This window comes from Athene noctua, chromosome 7 (assembly GCF_965140245.1).
Source record: "Athene noctua chromosome 7, bAthNoc1.hap1.1, whole genome shotgun sequence".
In the NCBI taxonomy this organism is placed as follows: domain Eukaryota; kingdom Metazoa; phylum Chordata; class Aves; order Strigiformes; family Strigidae; genus Athene; species Athene noctua.
Genome location: NC_134043.1, coordinates 11096651 through 11116884, shown reverse-complemented (window position 1 = coordinate 11116884; position 20234 = coordinate 11096651). Strand labels below are relative to the sequence as shown.

At 40.2% G+C, this 20234-nt stretch overlaps 1 protein-coding gene across 1 annotated transcript; it reads right to left on the bottom strand.

Moving 5' to 3' along the window:
* Positions 1 to 1453: 1453 nt before the first annotated feature.
* On the bottom strand, positions 1454 to 19382 carry LOC141962583 (protein mono-ADP-ribosyltransferase PARP14-like). Its single transcript, XM_074910907.1, has 14 exons — positions 19160 to 19382; positions 18317 to 18553; positions 15023 to 17295; positions 13206 to 13442; positions 12734 to 12955; positions 12207 to 12270; positions 11124 to 11273; positions 10370 to 10432; positions 8510 to 8677; positions 7083 to 7289; positions 6391 to 6999; positions 5710 to 5855; positions 4259 to 4433; positions 1454 to 2656 (listed from the first exon to the last, which is right to left on the bottom strand). Exons 1-14 carry the CDS (start codon positions 19260 to 19262, stop codon positions 2370 to 2372), a joined length of 4941 nt encoding a protein of 1646 aa, XP_074767008.1. The 5' UTR covers positions 19263 to 19382; the 3' UTR covers positions 1454 to 2369.
* Positions 19383 to 20234: the final 852 nt, after the last annotated feature.

Genomic DNA, 20234 nt, shown 5'->3' with positions numbered 1-20234 from the left:
AGGGTCAGGCAGCATCATGCAGGATCAGGCAGTGCGATGCAGCGTGATGCAGGGTCAGGCAGCATCATGCAGGGTCAGGCAGTGCGATGCAGAGTGATGCAGGGTCAGGCAGTGCGATGCAGCGCTTGCAGGGGCAATGCAGTGCTGTGCAGTTGAGCCTTCTCAGCTGCAGGGCACTGGTGTGGTGCCTGTGGGGCAAGGCAGTGCAGTGCATGCAGTGCCGGGCAATGGATTGCATCCGGGGAGGGGAGCAGCGCAGCGCTGTGGAGAGCAAGGCCAGGCGATGCAGTGCTGTGCAACCCGGCCAGGTGCAGCGTGGGGTAACGCAGCACTGTGCAGCACGGCACGATCCACGTAAGGACAGTGCAGCCTGGTGCAATCTGGCAGGCCTGTGCAGTGCAGCGGGGGGCTGTGCATCAAGCTACTGCCTGAGATTCAGTGCACCCCACAGGGCTCGGGTTGCCTCTGCCGCTATCAAAGCCAGTTTTGGGTTGGGGCACCAGGTCCCCAGCTCAGCACAGCCCCTCCTTCTCTCCCCGAGACTCCTTGTCCATGGGAGTCCTGCGCTTTGAGGAGTTTCCTCCAGGCCATGAGTCTAAAATCTTGTCTAGAACCAGAGGTCCTCCTGTGCCCAGCACAGGCCAGAGCTCAAGTCCGGGGTTGAGATTTCATTTTTCATACATGGCACGGCCTTTTTCCAGCTTCTCAGTCCACAAACACTGTACAGCAGAGCATCCCCAAGTTTCTAGTACAGAAACTAGTAAAGAAACTTCCGCCACCGGGGACAAAAATTCTCTGGTTTTTTGTTGTGTTTCATCCTGCTGCTTTCCAAGGCACTCAATTATGAGGGCCATGCAAACAGAGAGGTCGGTGTGTCCCGGCTCACCCAGCAGCTCAGTGGCAGGTGGATGCCTGGTGCCAACAGTTAAACCGAGTCACTCTGGCAGCTGCAGTGCTCCCACAAGACAGAAAAGCATTCAAAAAAAACAGAGAAGGGAGAAGACCATCCTCACCTTTTCACAGGGAGCAAAATCTCTTAAAGCAGGAGTGGGTTAAAATCTGTATTGCTTTAAATGTGAATTTATGCAGGACATCCATCTGCAGCATTGCACAGGCATCTGCGAAGAGCAGACTTTTTTAATATTGCCACCTACAGATACCGTAAACACTTTTCCCCTTTGCAGGCAATGAGATCATTGTAGCAAGGGTTTTAAGACATCCTGCCAGCTACTTGCAGCACAGGTCTCCTTTGGACTAAGCCAGAATAATTTCACCCGGAATCTGTATGCACAACTCCATCATTCAGATGATACAAGAAAACTATTTTGTCGTCTAAGCCTTTTCAGCTTCTCACTATTTATAGCATCCCTGTTACAAAGATAAGCAATTGTAAAGCAACAGTTCTACTAAGTGTGTTCCTTTGTTCCCGTGTAAATGACTCAGTAATACAATGTAGCTGTTTGAAACTACTTTTATTAAAAGCATGTGTATATGGCTTTTAATTGGCAGTTCTAAGATGATCATTATAATTAAGCATACAGCTTGAAAATATGTACAAATTATTTCTTTACAGAACTTTTAAAAAAATTCAGATTGTTTAAGTGTGGTAACTGAGTTATGCCCCTGTAGATAGATGACTCTCTGCAAACTGGTAATTCTGAGGAAGGGTTAATGTTTCGGTACTGACCAGAAGAAATTAAAAGTTCCTTTATTACTGTCTTGAGAATTCCAGAAGCAATGACTTTGTAGGTGGAAGTTGGATGTACATAATGCAGGGGACCATAGAGAATGTCCCTAGGAACTGTGTATAAATATAGGAATTTATACCTAGGGAATAACAAAGTATGCCACAACAGCATAAGAGGGGGTGAAACAATGAATGCAAAGTGTATATTCAATATTGCATTTTTTTTCTTCACCAACAAGGGTGAGTGGATGCCTGGGAATGACTGAAAACTTTGCTGGCGAGTATTTTAAATGAACCCTCACAGGCAGCCACTCCCTTGGTGCTTATATGGGGAATACTGGAAACAGGAACATGCACAGGTGCACCGACCTACCCTACACCTCTAACTTCAGGCCACAGGCCTCTTGTACCAGTCCCCTCTGCCTTGCATAGGAAGAGGTCTGGGCTATTCTCACAGTTCTTGCTGACACCTCCACATAACTGAATTTGAAATGCTAGTATTGAAATAGTGTGTTCGAAAATATTTGCTTATCCTAGCCTGATTGTGGTTGTAAATTGAAGCCATAATTAAACACATGAATAAATAACTAATTAGTTTAAGAAACCTAGATGTAAACAAGAATTGCCCCATTATTTTCCACATGTAAAAGGCACTAAAATTTTCCAGATTACTAAGAATATTCTATGTAAAAGTAATAAGGTACTGAGGATATGCTTGAATGTCATTAAATATGACAAACATTGTTGGATTAGTCACATCATCAACCACACTGTCATACAGGTCAGTAGGATCTGCTGGGTTTTTTGGTGGTGGAGTGATTAGTCCTTGCCTCCCAGCACAGTACTGCCCAGTGAGGACCCGAGCCAAGTACATGTATTTTCTGCCGTTCGTATCCGGTATGGCGTAAATATCCTGAGCAGAGTAACTTGCATCAACAGCAAAGTAGGTTCCCTTTCCAATGACTGCAGCTGTTTGGAAAGACAAGATTTTCAAATATAGTGTTCTTATTCCTGTAAGAATCTCTAAGGCTCCCCCCTTTTTCTTAACTGCAGAAGTTCCAAACTTGGTTAAAAAGCAAATTCTAGTAATAAGCCTTTGTATCAGGATATCAAATATGAACCCACTAAGGTGTTAGGTAAGAACCAACATCCACATTTTGACTGCCCTTTCCTATGGGGAAAAACATTTCCTCTGTTTAGCCTTTTTGTTTAGCCTGCAATCCATCAAATTGCAAATCCTCAGAGCCTGTTCAACTTAAAATGACTATATAATTGTAATTATGGTCTTATAGTTACACTTCATAGCAAGTTAGAGGAATCACATTTCTTTGCTCGAGATGTTTCTTTCTGACATTGGTAGAAAGCTGTTCAAGCCAGACAGGTCCTTCCTATCTGGCTGCTCTGATCTCTGGATATTTTTGCATGGCTACCCACCCTGACAGAAAGGGAGTGTGCCTTTCCTGTTGTAAATCATGGCTGACACAGAGAGATGGATGTCAATAGTGACAGGCAAAGATGAGGACATGAGGATCAAGGGCTCTTGCTTCCTGAGTAAATCCAACCTCCTGCACTACCAAAGAGCAGGAAAGCAAAACATCTCCTCTGGTCACGTTTTAAAAAGAAAAGGTGGCTGCCATTTCTATCTGGGCACAGTCTGATACATTTTGCTTATGTTGGGCTTCATTTTCTCAAGAAAGTATCAGTGTAAGTACCTCTAGAGGATCCAGACTGAGAAATGTCTACTTTTGGATCCAGACCACACCGAAGTGTCAACTAGATGTGAGTTAAGCTGTCCAGCTTTCTCAAGATCAGGTCAGCCCTAGGCATACACAATTGTGTATTAATGTTTTCTTCCTTAAGAACAAAAAGTAAGGACTTTTGAAGTAAGGCTGCAGGACCTCTAAGAGCAATTGGCACCTCAGTTCAGCCCAAGTTCCACTTCTTTGGATCCTGTTCTTCATATTTGAATGCTACCAAATAATAAGCATAAGTGTACTAGAGGAACTGAACAGAATAATCTTTGAACTAATGCAGAAAGTCCTTCTGTTAAATATTTAATAGTTGTCCCTAACAACTATTAAAAGGAGAAGAATTAATTCACAAATTTCAACTGATTTCATTTGCATAAAAATGGGCAGGGAATGGGATCCTATGAGTGCTTGTGTTGTCCTTCTTCAGAAGCAACAAATGTATCTGCACCTCTGCTTTGCTACCTGCCTTTGTCTGAGGGAAGACAGAAGCAGCTAGTGATTGGTATTTCAGCTGAGGATGTTGAACAGTGGTCCTTGGTCCTTGCTGTAGGCAGATCATACAAAACATTTCTCAAAAGTTGCCCAGGCTTGATCTCAGACTAGGTGGGCTTTTTCTGATACCCTCTAGATAATGTCATTCATCAACAAGGGATTATCAGAACAGGTTAATTCCTCTGTCCATAGAGATTATGCTCTGGAGTTATTATTTTGTTCTCCAACTTTATTCAGTCTTCATGTTGTGCTGACAGCACTGTGACACTGACATTCCCTAGTACCTCATACATGCCTAGGAAATTAACTGCTTTGGATAATGACTCACCATTCTTTCCAGCAAACCCACGATTAAATCCACTGCAGTTGATCGTAGTCAATGAGGATGCAGATGTCCCATGAAATAGCAACTTCTCATTATTTTGATTTTTGTTCTTTGTACAGAGAGAGTTTTTTTTTATTTGGTATGTCTGCCAGAGGAAGAGATTTTGTATTCTTTCAATCTGCAAAATTACAAAATAGAACTATATTTATACTGGTAGGGACCAATATTTATCATGGCAGGAAAGCATTAAAAACAAATCAAACTGAAAGAATTACAGTAATTTTCACTACGCCCTGTTAATTTGAGTTTTGGGTTGGGAATCTGAATATGTGAGCCTCCTGAAAAATCAGGAAAAAAAAGTAGCTTACAAGAGGTTTTCAAGTTTGGTAAGTTTTGGCATACACTTGTCTTGCCCAGGTATACAGGCAATCATGGTAGCTGTGCACTGTCATTTTTAGAAATAGGTTGTTGTACCACTGCCAGAGGCAGCGATGCAAGATGCCTTCTGCACACCCTCATCATCTTTACTGATAATTTTCTCACCAAAGGGTAGACTGTAGTGATAGCATTACGTCAAATTTAAGTTTCTCTTTTAGATCTCAGCTTGGAAGTCGAAATGACTTCCTTTAGTGTGTAGCTTAGCAACCCATAAGAAACTCCTATATAAACATAAATTGGTGGGAGGATAGATGTTGCTGGCTCCCTATGCCAACAACCTGAATATAGCTCAGGGGAAACAGTGTATCTGCGTCAAAGTATAATCTTAAAGGCATTGCTGTAATAGTTTTCTATTTTGAGAGGAAAAAGGCTTCATATCACTACCTGACTTCTTCTGTTGTATACTAATACTTTATTCTATTTGTGTCTTACTGACCATGCTCACTGAATCTCATGATGGAAGAAATTTTTTCAAAAACATATTTTCACTCTTAATTTCATCATATTTTCTCCTATTTATCGCTCCTCCTGATTCTGAATAATTCCATCTTCTCCCTGGCAATTAAAACTCTGCACACTGTGTTGCAGACTTTTCAATAAGCAGGATGAAATCTTGACACTTTGGGAGTGACAGGGAAGAAGTGGTAAAATAGTAAAAAGCTTTATGGCCAGTCTGCAAGGACTTTGTATTTTCCTTTGTATTCTGAATGCGTTTGCTCATGCTTCCATTTCAATATAGAATTTCCTAATTGCAAATACCACATTAACTAGTGAGTGCCATGTTAGTCGCACACAGAGCCAGCCTGAAGACTGATGATCACTGGTTTTGCATTATTAGAAGGCAGGGCAACTCTTAGGAAATTTGATTTGATTTATATCCACCCTGTAAGGTGCTAAGGAGACTGACATGTGAAAGGTGTATTAGGTTGCAGACAACATCTTACAAACAAATATTTAGAAAGTATGTTAATATTTTTAGCCCAAGAATTCACTTTTTTCTCCCCATAGGATTTCACCTTCTCTATGACAAAGCTGTGACAGGTTTTCTTAAATTTGTTTTGAACATCCACGTATTCCTGACATGATGGGTTGAGATTCACCAGCTTGATATGTTCATTTTCCATGTCTTCCCACTGCGCAGGAAACTCTATTGACAGCTTTTCTGCAAAACAGGTTGCATTATTATGACAGATATCTAGCTCAGTTTTGTAGGCACATCTTACAAACAAACTACATATAGAGGGCTGAGAGGACAGTACCTTATGCAGTACTTTACTCCAAGAATACTCTCTCTCTTCAATACATCACTGGCTCTGCAATGCACTATTAAGACTTTACATTTTCTCTAGCCTAATTATCCCCATACCAGTGTCTAACTAAAACAAGTTTGAAAACCACAGAAGAATTTTATGCATGCTTCATACACTACTTAGACTTCAGCATGAAATCTATGCTCACTAGTCACATACAAACAGATAATATTTGTATTTAAAATTGATGTTCTGATTTCAGTCATACCTGCCACTAATTATGACACTAAAATTGCTGGCTATGGTATGCCCAGGGTGGGGGGGAAGAGAAAAGGAAAAAAGCTATGGAATAGCTTACTTCTTTGGAATACCTGAGTTTGCATTTACCAGAATTATCATTCAACAATCACTATTAAAGGTTTTTTCATTAACAAAGCTGTAATTTACCTTCATTCTTTAGCACACGTTGAATGGTTATAGTTTTTCCTAGTTCATCACTAGCCTTTAAAGTATTCAGATTCACTCTGTAGTTTTTCTTGTTAATTTTGACAGTAAGATATGGTTTTTTAGCCATTTTAGCATCCTCCAGCTTCATATTTGTCAGTTTATCAAAAGTAACAAAGCTATCACCGCTTCTTGGATACCTCCATTCTACCAGGTTATAAACAAGTTCTGCCTTGGATTGTTCTTCTTCCGTATTCTTAATTTTTTGGATCATTTTTTGAACTTCCACAGAAACAAAATAGACGTCCCTGGTAATACCAGAAATTTTAATGCAAGGTGGGGAAAGTTTGTTGTCAAGCTGAATGGTAACATGCTTTCTTCTCTGGAGATCTGCCAAAGTGCCAATTTGCCTCTCATCAAAATTTTCAATTAGCTCATCTGAAATACTGTTTTCAAACTGTTCCTTTAAAATTAAATTCTTTATCCAGGACTCAGCTGCATCCACATTTTTTTGGCTTTCTCCACAAATTTGAAATGTGGCTAAATCAACTTTCTTCTCCAAAACCACAGGCTTTTTCTTCTCAGTGAGTTGGGGTTTGCGCCAAAAAAATGCTGTTAAGAAACATATGTTAATTATTAGTTTTAAATAAAAGATCTTTAGTTTTACGTTCCCATGCAAACAGAAAGCTACTTACATTTAAGCAGAGACATCCACGAATCTGTTGTGGCTGAACATGAATCTTCTCTTTTCTTCATGCTTTCATAAAAGTCTTTGAGCATATTTGTCTGGAAGATGACGATTTTAATTTTTTTCAAATGCTGTACTGATCTTTTGCTTGCAAATTCCACTATAGCATCCAACATGTCATCAGCTACCTTTGCTGGACTCTGTCCTGCTTGACCTAAAAGGCATGTATCAGTGAACAGTAGTTAAATCAAGGCAGCATTCAGAAAACAGAAACCACATCCCCAGCTCGTACAGACTGGTGTCCCTTTCCCCTCCTCCATTATGCTTTCTGGCCAAAGCCCTAAACCTAACTTCAGCCTTACAACCTAAGCCTCCCAGTTCCAGGAGCTGATATCCTACACAGACCTGGGATGCCCTTCTGGGGTTCGCCCCCCATTTACTTTGAGGCTCCAACAAGCACTTCAGGTTTAGCATCCCCCTGATATTTTTAAACCCACACATCACTAGCTCTATGCCCATCTTTAAACCAGGTACCAAAGTAAAAACAAATCAAATTACTGGAGGATTTTGACACACGCCTGCAGTGTATTTCGGCATACAAACAGGAACACCAAACTCAAAACAACTGCTCTCATTCCCCTACAAGCCTGAAGTACAACCTAAAGCTTATCCTGAAACGCTGTGGGACCTCTGCCAATTTCAGCCATGGCATCCCTTGGACAGCCACCAGCACGCAGATGATGTTGGCAGTCCAGGGGTCCTGCCATAACTATCACTGTGGAGTCCAACACTGGCCCACACACCAGCTCCTACACTAACCTGGCACGCTGAACAATGACCAGCTCACTATTTCTTTTTCCAGACAATGGGAGCCTTGGTCTGAGGATACCCTGCTCTCTTCAGGCCCTGCTTAAGCCAAATAAGCTAGCCTGCCTCTAGCCCTCCACTACAAACACGACTTATAAAAGGTGTAAACTGCAGGTATTCTGTACCCAGCCCACAATTTATGTAGTCAGCCAGGCAAAAGTTTTGGTCTCAGGACAACTCCAGATTTCTTTGCCTACAAACCCCGACCCCAGCCACTCCAAGTGGTTGAAATCACAAGCAAGGTCTATGGGAAGTTTGAAGAAAGGTGCAGGGTAGCCAGCTGAGATACCGTCTGTTTTGGGGCAGAATGTATTTTATGGAGCAATACCTTTTTTTTAAAGCAGTTTTGCTCAATCAATATTGACTGTAATATTTATACTTTTAAAAAAACAGCATTTTTGAAGTGTGCAGGTGGTTGTTTGAACCGATTACAATGAACTTTCACAAATTACAGTTAACAGTGTTTTGTACAAGTCTACTGTTATCCATATCAGAGGTATTAACTTTATCCCAGTTTCTGAGTTACCCCCACCACAATCCTCATTCCTTTCCCAAGAAAACACAAACCTGTTCCGATTGCCGGGAAGGCAACAGATTTGTACATCTTTAGCTCACACTCGTTAAGCACTTTGGAGACCTGACTCTTCACATTGTTACTGTGAACCAAGTGGATGATTTTACTGCACAACAGTTTTCCACCTTGTGTAGTAATAAAGCCTTTCTGAGACTGCCCAGCTAGAACAGAGAAGATAAAGGAGGAGACATTAACATTTTCCAAGTGGCTATCTCTTCTGATTAGACAGCTAGTTATACTGATGCTAGAAGTGAAGTGAAAAAATCGGTGAGAAATCCACTGTGAGCTATTCACTGGGTTTAGCTGATTCCGGTTTTCTCTTTAAATATCCTGATGGCAGAATTTCTTTGAGAAAGTAATTCAAGTAATTCTGTGGTTTTTAGTCTTCCAAGATCTCTGCTACAAAGTACAACTTTGGAATTTATGTTGAATTTAATTGCACCTCACTTTTAGTTAAAAACATGACAACAGACTGTGCATAATTAATTTATATGAGAAATCCTTTCTAACACCACTTATTCCTTGAAAGCTCAAACTCTTATTCTGTAGAAGAGCTGAATGTTTAAAATAATATCATTACATAATGACCAGCTGATCTAAGAACTGCGGTATGGAATCTTTAAAAAGATGCACGTATTTTTTCAGGGCACTCATGTTTGATTACAAACACCTCAAAATGGAGTCAGATTGTGAGGATGAATGGACTGATGAACACAGAGTTACATACCACTTCGCTGGTCACAAAGGCAATGACACTGTAAGATGCTCTGCATGCACTTAGGTCAGGCTGATAAACAGGGAGAGCCTGCACAGCCAAAGGCTGGGAAAAATATCCAGGAAAATCCATCCTGAAAGTTAACTTCTATATTCAGAGCAGGAACATTTTGTTTATGCATCTACAACGTTTTTCTTTCTGTGCCGCAGAGCCCAACTATTGAGCCCAACTATTGACAGAAATCACCCCTTATATAAGCACTCTACAATAATCATGCACACTACTCACAAATCTATTGGATACATGTAAAAAGCTACATTATAATATCCCAGCCCCCTGTGGCATCTCAGACATGTCACAACATCTTCCCTCTTCTGGCCTGCCTCCTTTCCCAAGGTTGTTTTTACCATCAAGGCCATTGTGTACCTCAGTTTCTCTCTTTGTTAACATAACAGTCTGTTGTTTGGCATAACTGTACCCTGGGTTTATTCCTTTGTTTACCTCAGATGGCTGCAATCAGCTTCTGCAGAGACCCATGGCCTTGCTCTCTGCAAGCCGTTCTCCAACACCCAACCACACTGAGTTGGGATTTTACCACTCTACTGGTCTGGCAGAACACAGACTACAGAAGAACTCAGGATCAAGGTGATAAGCAGAGTTAAATTTTTTTCAATAAAAAAATAATTATGTATTTGTGAGTATAAATCCAGATTTGCTATTAGCTTTTAAAAGCCAATCCTGTGCATGCTTACAGCAAAAGACAGTCTTCCACCACTTTGTTCAGTTTCAAAACCAGCTTTCCTGTAGCTGACAAGAGATGAACTTAAAAATTACGCTCAAGTCAGTAAGATGGTTTCTTAAGTCAAGAACACACTTGAGTAATTTCAGGGGTAAAGAACATAAATTACATTAATTTTCCAGCACTTATTAGCATCAGAAAACTGTATCCATCTTCTGTTCAGTTGTGAAAAGAAAACTTCTCAAAGTAGGTGTCAAAACAACAACAGAACTTTTCACATTCTTAGAATTGAAAGCTATTTTTTCAGACAAAATAATTATATCAAAGAATTATAAAACAACCTTAAATTTTGAGCAATAACATTAAAAAAAGTAATCAAAATAGTATTCTTTAACATACCATATTGAGCACATTCTTCTTCTACCTGGGAACCAGCGGCATTCATAATTGCTTTGAAGACCCCTTAAATTATACAAGAAAAGCATACACATTCATTCAGTCAACTTAGCTATTTCTACTCAAAACTCTACCCAGCTTCTGCACTCTACAAATACCACAAATTCTCATATGGCAAGATCCAACAAAGTACAAAACCTTGCCAGTTCCCCTAAGCACACTCCATGAACACTGCACTGGCTGCAAAGAGAACACTGCCTCCATTATTGATTAGAAATCCCTAAGAGTAACTCCTATTTAATTGTTTCACCAGCCAATAGTATGCGCCTCACCAAACTCTCCAATTGTTTTGAATTATATCATTTGACATCTTTCATGCTTTTAATTCACAATGTTTCCAAAAAATCCTCTACTACTTAGAGATCAATTCACTTAACTGGTGCTTTGGCTTGCAGTGAAGTATAATTAGGACAAGAGTAGTTTTTCAGAATTACATTTGAACTAAAAATTACCTTTTATTTAAACATTTTTGTTTTTAAACAAGATAAATCTGGTCAGATGCCTTCTGTCTGAGTAGTTTGGAAACTAAATGGAGTATTCAGGACACATAAAAAACCTGTTTAAGATCTACTTCCTGACAAATCACAACTCTCCCTCACCTGAAAAATACTTCATAAAAGTTTCACATATGGAAAATTCTTTCCTGTCCCCCCTCTTAAAAACTAAATATATCACTGAAGAACTACATATTCAATACCTGTTGTGGCATTAAATGTTGGATTTGATATGTTTACAATAACCTCTGTATCTTCCTTGGTAATATCTCCACTAATTACTTGGAGTGTAATGGAACCAATCTTTATTTCATGAACTCCCAATGCTGTAGCTGTAACACGTGTAATGAAACCTGCAAGGGAAAGGAAAATACCTTAAAACACTTGTCCTCTAGTTTGGGATATTATTCTCTTCCACTGATGGAAACTCCAACATTTCCTTTTAAGGAATATGCTCTAGATCAGTATGATGGACCTAGAGAGTCTCTACCTTTCTCTCCACTCCATTAAAGAAAGCAGGAGTATTCTTCCTGTTTAAATAATGTGAAAGTGAAACCATTTCCCTTCCTGTAAATTCACGCAGTATAAACTCAGAAAGGACTCTTGGGGTTATGTGATCTGACCAGTTCTGTAACAGTTTCCTGAATTAGCTCTTACAAGAAATGGAGTATCCAGCTTAAGCATTGCCTGTAATGAAGATCCCATCACACCACTTTTGTAAGTTATTTCATCTTTACTCTCACAGATATAAAACTGTTCCTTACTTCTAGCCTAAACTTACCTAATTCATACTTTATCTACACACTCTTACCTTCATCTCACCGATACAGCAACTGAGAAAAAAGAGCTATATAGTCCTATGAATAAGGCTCTGCTGTTGATGCAGTTCACTCATATGTTTTTGCTATTGGGTCACACTACCTCAATTAATAAATGGAAATTACTCATTCTGTATATCTCTATATAGGAAATTAAAGGTACTGAAATAAATGGTTTTTATGGATTGTTTGGCAAAGTAATACCAAGTTGAGTAGGACAAACAGTTCTCCTAACAGGATATCCTCTTCCATGTGATAAGACTGGCATTACTAAGAGATAGCATGCCCTCAACAAAAGAAATTCCTCTTTAAGATTTCTACAAATGGAGTTTAAGAATGCCAGTGCATTAGGAGGAACAAAAATGCTCTGTGTCTTGATGACATTTTGTCCATTTCCTGATACCTATAAAAGCACTTCATAGCATTTACACTCCCCGGTGTCCCACCTCCTACCCCTGTACAACTTACCTGACCGTGGTGCTGCAGCATTGCAACTTTCAGGTACCCTATCTTCTAGTTCAAGGGTAAAGGCCTACAAAGAGAAAAAAGGTACCAAAGATAGTATTTCAGAGTTTATATACTGAATGTTTCTATAATTAACATTAACAGTCAGGTAGCTCTTGCTGATCCATCTGACACAATTTACAGTCATGTTTAGGTATCACTAATAACAGTGGAAGACTTGGTGGGGACAGTGTGATAATAGATAACTGTCTTTGTGTTGCCAGAACTCCCCTGTCAAAAGACAAGTGAGCACCTACATGTGTTTACAGTGCCAGCAGCGAAGCCAATTTTGTTTGCAGCTTGTGCTTGCTGAGAGTTTATATTTCAGAGACACTGAATAAGACACTGGAGAGACATCTCAGTGTCACCAGCCCACAGCAGTAAGAAAGTGCTAAATTAGTCCCTTCAGAAAACAATACAACTATAATATATTGTTAAGGCATAACTAGAACAGTATATAACACAGATGGCTTTGTCCTGAGAAGAACTACCTGGATGTTATCCAAATCTTCTGGATTCAAGAGAAAATTAACTTCTTGGAGAGTCTTACAAGTGTGACTACTACTGAACTTGAATACCGCATCAAACATCAACTTAGAAACAACAGTTTTAGGAAATCTAAATCCTCCAGTTCCAATAGCTGGGAAAGTGATCGATTTCAGTCCCAGTTCTTCAGTCTTCTTCAAGCAAGAATTGATTATACCTTCCAGGGTCTGTAAAATACAGCAAAAATCCTTTTATTTTTTTAAAAAAAGGGGCATAATTCATTATTAGTTCCACAGAGACTACACTGGTATGAAAAAACCCTCAGTGCATCAAGGCATCTTTAAGGTCACTCCAACAGAAGTAAACGGAGTTGAGTTACCTAAATGAACTATTTTAAATCCTGAAACTTCAGGATAGGATCCCAAATAAATCTGGTTTCAAAATACTTATTTTTTTTAAAAAATAATTAAAATGTACCTTCAGGGTCTGTCCTTTTCCTCCATCCCACATGGGCATTATGGCATGAAATACAAACTTGCAGGCCAGATCACATCCACTGGTGCAGAGCACACTCCCTGAACCAGCAACCTGGTTTTGTTTTGCATTCTCAAACTCTACTTGGAGCGCCTCTCCAGCCTTTTCCAGCAACGCTTTGCAAAGAAGGCCCACACCAAACCTCAGATCTGTGCCAACACTGTTGACGATAACATCCGTCTGCAACAAAATTGCAATGAAAATATCTATAGCCAGACTCCAAGTAAAAATACACGTCGAGACTAATAGCACTACCAAAGCAATGCACAGCATAAAAACCAAGATACCAGTGAAGAAATAACCTGGTTTTCAGCACAGCTTCTGCATACTGAGTATTCCTGGACTTGTGTGAAACCTACAGGAGGCAGCATAAGACCCACCTGTGAGTACCAACCCCAGCGGTATCTATGTGTGAGCAGGTCATCATGATCCATCTATCCATCCATAGCTGTCAAGCCCTCAGCAGAGGTAAGGCTGTGACTCACCTCATGCCAGGCAGATGCCAGTATCTGGGCAGCTGAAATAAACCAAACCTCTGTAATTTGCCTAAACCCCTCTCCCCAGACCCAGCCTTTGCTACATTTCCTTGCGAAGAACTGCTGCAATGTTGCTCCTTCTTCTCTAGCATCATCACAGGATGCAAAATACAAGTATTGTATAAGGTATGTCACGTAGAAAGTTTAATGTCCTTAGTTTTCACTGAAGTGGGATTGTCTACACTTTATCAGAAAAGCAGAACCTCATGCACCAAAATGAGGTAAAGGGAAGTTGTTGTGCTCTCATGAAGTAAAACAGACAAAGCCCTGAAGTCTGGCACTTGCTTTGTTTATACCACTGGACATGTTTTAATTACAAAGTATTTCCAGTGTGTGTCATATTGAGGTTGTTTTACATCTATTATTGCTCTTTTATTGGAATAGGCTTTTACAGGCACCAAAATGACAACTGAAGCAACTAATACTGAAACAACAGGACAATAATAATAATTATTTCAGAAGATTTTAAACTCCCAAAATATAAAAAACGGGGGCTGTTGAAAAAAAGGAAATTTATCAGGATACACTTTGCATCACTGAAGAAAAAAAATCACAAGGGAAAGAAGCTATGTTCAGAAGTGTAAATTGAGTCTTGATGGTCTAGATGAGTAGTAGTTAAACTCTCTGTTAGCAAAAAGAACGAAAAAAGAAAACGGGGGAAATATACGTAGAATCAGGTATAGACTTTGGCAAAAGAATCTAAGCATGCACTCTTCCATGGGGTTGCTTTTCTAGAGCGCAGTAACTTCTTCATAGACTGTCTTTAACCCATCCAAAGAGCCAGGAACTAAAAAAAAAAAAGCTACATGCTCCCTGTCAACATGACTCACAACAGCAGCCCAAACAGGTCCTGATTTCCCATAATATCCAACCTAGATCGATACAGATCATATAAATACTTCTAGAAAGTATTTTAACATTTCCCATTTAGAAACAAAGCAAACTGTTTTACACATTGACCTTAGAACTAAAGAATGAATAAAACCTAGCTGGGAACAAAACATCCCCAAATTCACTGTTGCTCACTAGAAATGGCTGTAGAGTGACAGATTCCAACCTGAAATCTACCAGTTTTGCAAGCTTGCTTCCTTGTTTAGCTAGCACATAGCCGTTGCTCCCTTATGTAGCAATTACCTCGTAAAACAATATAATCTACTGTCCTTCCTCTCCTATTTAAAGACCTTCACATCAAGTTAGAAAACAAGTGGAAAATTAAAGACCTACCATGGTTTCCTGAATGTTTTTCACCTCTACTTGGATGCGAAGTCCTTCTTTTGTTGTAACCACCTGCAGATCCTCTTTTCTCTTATCCTGGCTTTCTCTCGCCTTATGGTTTTCCGAGTGTGATGTCAGCAGTATCGGGGAGGAAGATTCAACTGTAAACATGTTTTTCACTGTCTTGCTCAGAACCTGAACTGTTTCTTCTGCAACATCCACAAGATGAACCTCCTTCAAGCTGCTGTCCCCCATGGACTCTTCCAAGGTCTCCTTGATGGAGGATACAATTGAATCTGTATACATCTGCAGCGGGAAGTCAAAACTCCCTCCACTTATAACAGGCAGAGCTATGGAACGATGATTGTATGTTTCAGCGAGCTGCAGACTTTTCTTCACTGTCTTTCTTAACAAGTACATGCACTTTTCTGCTTCATCCTCCCTCCACATGGGCCCAACAGCATGAATGACGTTCTTGCAGGGGAGTTTCCCAGCACCCGTGATAACTGCACACCCAGGCAGCAAAGTCCCGTTTTTCCTCACCAGCTCATCACACTCCTGTTGCAGCTCCGGACCAGCTGCTTTTAAGAGTGCATCAGCAAGGCCACCGATGGGCTTTAAGTCTTCACTAGAAGCATTTACCACAACATCAACAGGATAAGCGCACAAGTCAGCTTTATATACTGCTACTAAAACTCCATCTGGCAGCATTCTCCTGTAGTAGAGCTTTTTTCTGTCTTTATTACCAAACCTTTCATCCTTATGTTGTTGTTCTTCTTCTTTCAGCCTAATCAAACAGCTAAATTTCTGCCTTGCCTCAAAAACACACGATTCTTTCCTCTCAGTGAAGAACTCTTTGGCTCCTGGTTTATCAATTGGAACATTTTTTGAGTAAAGGGATGAGAGAACTTTTTCAAATGTGATGACTGCTTTTGGCACTTCTGCCCTTGGTCCACTCAGGGAAATACATGGTGTCCTGGTGTCAAAACTTACTGTCACACCTTTCTTCCTCAATTCGAGATAAACACTGGATTTTTCCTTCTCTACAAACTTCACTACCACCACCGACTTAGCTGGGATTACATCTTCCACATGTGTGTTTCTATCTATAAAATCATTAAGTTTCTGATAAACTTCTGTTACAGCTGTAGAAAAGCCAGCAATAATCACTTTACTTTCTTTTCCAACAGGCTCATTAATGAGCACCGTTTCCTGCGAAGAATTGTACCTCTTAAGCAAGGAGGCAACAAGACTCCTCCACTGCTCTTTTTTAATGACTTCACCATCCTCCACGTTGATGCACGCTGATTCTAAGCCTGTCTTTATTTGCTTTTCTGCTTCTAAAAGATCTTTGGTAGCATCTCCAAATAGCAACACAGTACCATCCTCAAGCTCATAAAAAGAATTAATTTTTTTCCTAGTGAATAATGTCTCTGACATTGTTTTATTATCTACCTGCCGTAGATACTGGAAAACATGAGGATCAACGGTAACTGATGTAAATGGCATATTCAATACCCTTTCCAGTAAGTCAGCTTTGATTTTATATACTTCTGCAGGTAATCCACACAACTGAACAGTTTTTTTTATGTCATCATAAGAGATCTTTAAGCACGGATATTCTTTGTGAATATTCTCTTCCAGCCCAGCATTGTGCAGAACAGCATACTTCCCTGGGATCACTGACACTGAAATTTCTATGCTTTGTTTTTCCCTTTCACTTTGCTTCATGGCTTTTTCCATGCATTCCCTCACTTCTTTCTCTGCATTGTCCACCGCTGCTCTGTTGCCAGCAATCACCACCATCTCCTCAGAAATATCAGTTACGATCAGAGCAACATCCTTCACCAATCTGTTTTTCACATCTTCCCAACCCACTGAATTTACTTTACATTTTATAGCTACATAACGTGCCATGATACGTGAGAATTCACTAGAAGCATCTTGCTTCCATGTCTTGATCAACTTAATCATTGGCTTTTTCTTCTCAGAGAGTGATGATGATGGGCACAACATAATTTCTGGGTGTGCACAGTCTGTCTGGGGCCATTTTAGCTCACAATGGCAAATTGCCATTTCCTGGTTTATGTCTTGGATCAATTCAGCCTGCCTTTGCAAAAACTGCCAGATATATGGATCTAGTGGCACCCCAACAGGGTCTGGCATCTTGATAGTTGGTCTTTCTTCTCCGTACAGAGCTGTTCCCAGGGAGTGGTAATATGGATGCACAGAAATCTGTCTCTGTTCCAGGAAATGCTGCTTTTTCAAGACAGTGTTTAGATCTAAAAGTCAGCACACACAGACACAAACACATATATGATCATTAACTTCAAATCAGGCAAATGACTCTGTTCTTAGAACTATTACACTGAATAAAATAATTTTTTTCCTTTTCATTTGAAAGAGCTATTTTTATGGCTTTCTGTTTTCCTAACCACTGTAGGGGACAAGATAAAAGGCTTGGCTCCCAACTACTTTGGTAAATATACTTGTGCCTGTATTTACTTGTACAGCTATGCCTTGCTCGCATTTCCTAAGGGAAGTCCACCACAGCGCAGTGCCATATCAAGTTACTACTATGAAATGCTCCTTATTCTCACCTTAAAGTAAAACTGTGCCAGTGCATTTTTACCTTTTTTGTTTTTTCATTTCAATTGGAATGGACAAAGGAAAGGAATTATAATGTTGGCAGGGACTTATAGTCACATTACAACGATCCAAATTACATATTACCTTAATGCACAAAATATTCTTAAGCAAATTCTGAGAGTCAGAAGAAAAACAATCACCTGGTAGATATCTTTAATTAAAAGTAAAGGATTTTACTAAGCCAGGAGTCTCCTAACACAGAGATATTTACCAGAGGATGTCCTGGCACAAAAAAGGGACAGCAATTCAGCACAAGGAATAGTAACAAGATCACGCTTTATTCTTCCCTGATAATGAACATATTTGACCTCAATTAATTTCTGAAAGCTAACTGAAAGCTGAAGTCATCGACAAATCCTGCTTCCTCTCCCTTCAAGTACAATTCAGGCTGTATTGCAGATTAAAACCTCTGTAAATGGGAAAAAATATCAGCAGGAACAAGCCATACACAAAGCAGGTATTAAAATGAACCTCTGGTAACATAAAAAAACAGAGAGATTCCAAAACCCTACACGTGCAGCAGTATTTCTAAATCCAGAGCACTTCCCAGGATCAGGACAGCAAGCCAGGCTCCTTCTAATGCCTAAATTTGCAGTAATTTTCTTTCAGGTCCTCCACCTGGGAGCACTTTGGTCAGGCAAAGGACAGTGTTACCTTTGTGATCACAGAAAGTAATGATGGCCGAGTTCTCCTCAGGGAAGAGCTGGACGTCTGACACAGGCCCTCCTCCATTCCGCGCACTCTCAAAGTAAACTGTGATGTAGTCTGTGGTAACATTGTCGGGTATGTTTTCAGCCTTGATGCTCTGTGTCAGTTCAAGAAGCTTGGCACTCATTTTGAATTCTTTAACTCTCTTGTTTTCTGAACAATTTTTGACAAATTCTTCAATATCTGTCAACAGAAAAGCAGCATGAACTGACTATGTTTTCCTGTGCTATTATATCAGACATGGCTATCAGTTCTGGCAGAGACATGAGCTGACTCTACTTCTCCCTGTATTTGGAGCAAAACTGTTTTTGGTGCCAAACAGCTCTGTGTTGTAACAAAAAGAGAGAAACACACACAGCTATGTTACCTTCTGCTATTTACTACCACTATGTCTCTGTTACCCTCTTATTCATCTCATGTATAAACTAAGCACTTCTCAAAGTTCCACCACTGTGTCAAATGGAGACTTTGTATACTTCAATAATTGGTTGAACTCATCTCCACACTCAATCCGCTTCTAATTCTTCTCCATCTAATACAAAATCAGAGAGAGACAATGAAACATTCCCACCCAATTTCAATTAATGAAGATGCCACAGTTTTCTTTTTTCAGTGTAACATTTGGATCACTGGCATTTTCATGGAGTTGTATATAAGACATCTTTCTTGAGAAACTACAGTCCAAGTATCGTTTTAAAACTGAATCTCTAAAAGGAGAGGAATCAAGGTCTGAAAGCTAATACTCATACACATACATGGAAATGAAGGATGGTGTTCATTCTGTCTTACCAATACTTTTCATAAAGGTAGCTACAGCAACATTTATTTCAGGTATCACTTCCACAGTGAAGTCATCATCCACTGTCAGGCCGCTGATGTTCTCCAATAGCATACGTAAGCATTTTGGACTGCATCTCTGTATGTTTTCCAACACTACCAAAGGCAATGGCTCTGTGGACTTCTCTGCAATCTTCTCTGCAGAGCCAGCTTCCTCCTGGAGCTCACTGTTTGGAACAAAACTCTCTGCTTTCTGCAAGGCTTCTGCATCAACTGCAACAGAAAGATAAATAAACCACATGACATGTTGGTATACATTTCCTGGAATAAACAGATTTTGCTTACCCTTCCTCTCATTTCCTTTCCCAAGAAAAAAATATCTAACCAATCAAATACTGCAAGGTACCCCAGGACATTTTGGGATCCAAAACAGCCCAGATGAAATATTCTGAGGTGCTGCAGGCAGCTTCTTTGGTGGCACAAAACCAGCCACGAGTAAACAAGTCAAAGGTCACTGGTATGTTTCTGTGTTGGAGACATAAATAAAATAATATCCATTGAGATAATTTTCTACTCAGGTGTTGGTAAGGGTTGTGAGAGACCCTGCAGCCTCTACATCTGTTTCTTAGCCTGGGTGCAGGCATAACAATCCTGAACATAGCTTGGGACATCCACAACTCTGCTCTGCATGACTCGATGCAAAGCCTCCTGATGACCAGCGTGCCCTGCCATCAGTGCAGCAGGACAGTGCTGAAGAACCCATATGCACAGAAGGCTGGCAGGGATGCAACAAAATTTTGCAGCTAGAAGATATAATAGGGGTGCCTACCGAATACCCCAGAAGTCCAGTGGTGGCCAGAGGAAGGCACATGTCCAGCTTTGCAGACAGATGAGGGCAAAGGTGGGAGAGAACCTCTGAACAGGAATGATGTGCTCCTTCACGCATCTGAGTAAACTAAAAGTGTCACCCAGGTATGTGGTGACACAACTGTCCAACAAGTCATGGAAGATGGCAGTCATGGAGCGTGCAGGGTGGTGGGGAACTGGCACAGGCCAAAGGGCACCCCTGGGTGCTCAAGATGGCCAC

Bases quoted from the DNA above. Each gene is read 5' to 3' on its own strand.
- LOC141962583 (XM_074910907.1), bottom strand. From the start codon at position 19,262: ATGCTATTGGAGAACATCAGCGGCCTGACAGTGGATGATGACTTCACT. The intron at 7,290-8,509 runs GTTTGTGTTTTC...CATGCCTTTTAG, and splicing joins CTTCCCGGCAATCGGAACAG to GTCAAGCAGGACAGAGTCCA. The intron at 5,856-6,390 runs GTAAATTACAGC...CCTGTTTTGCAG, and splicing joins ACGTGTGCTAAAGAATGAAG to AAAAGCTGTCAATAGAGTTT.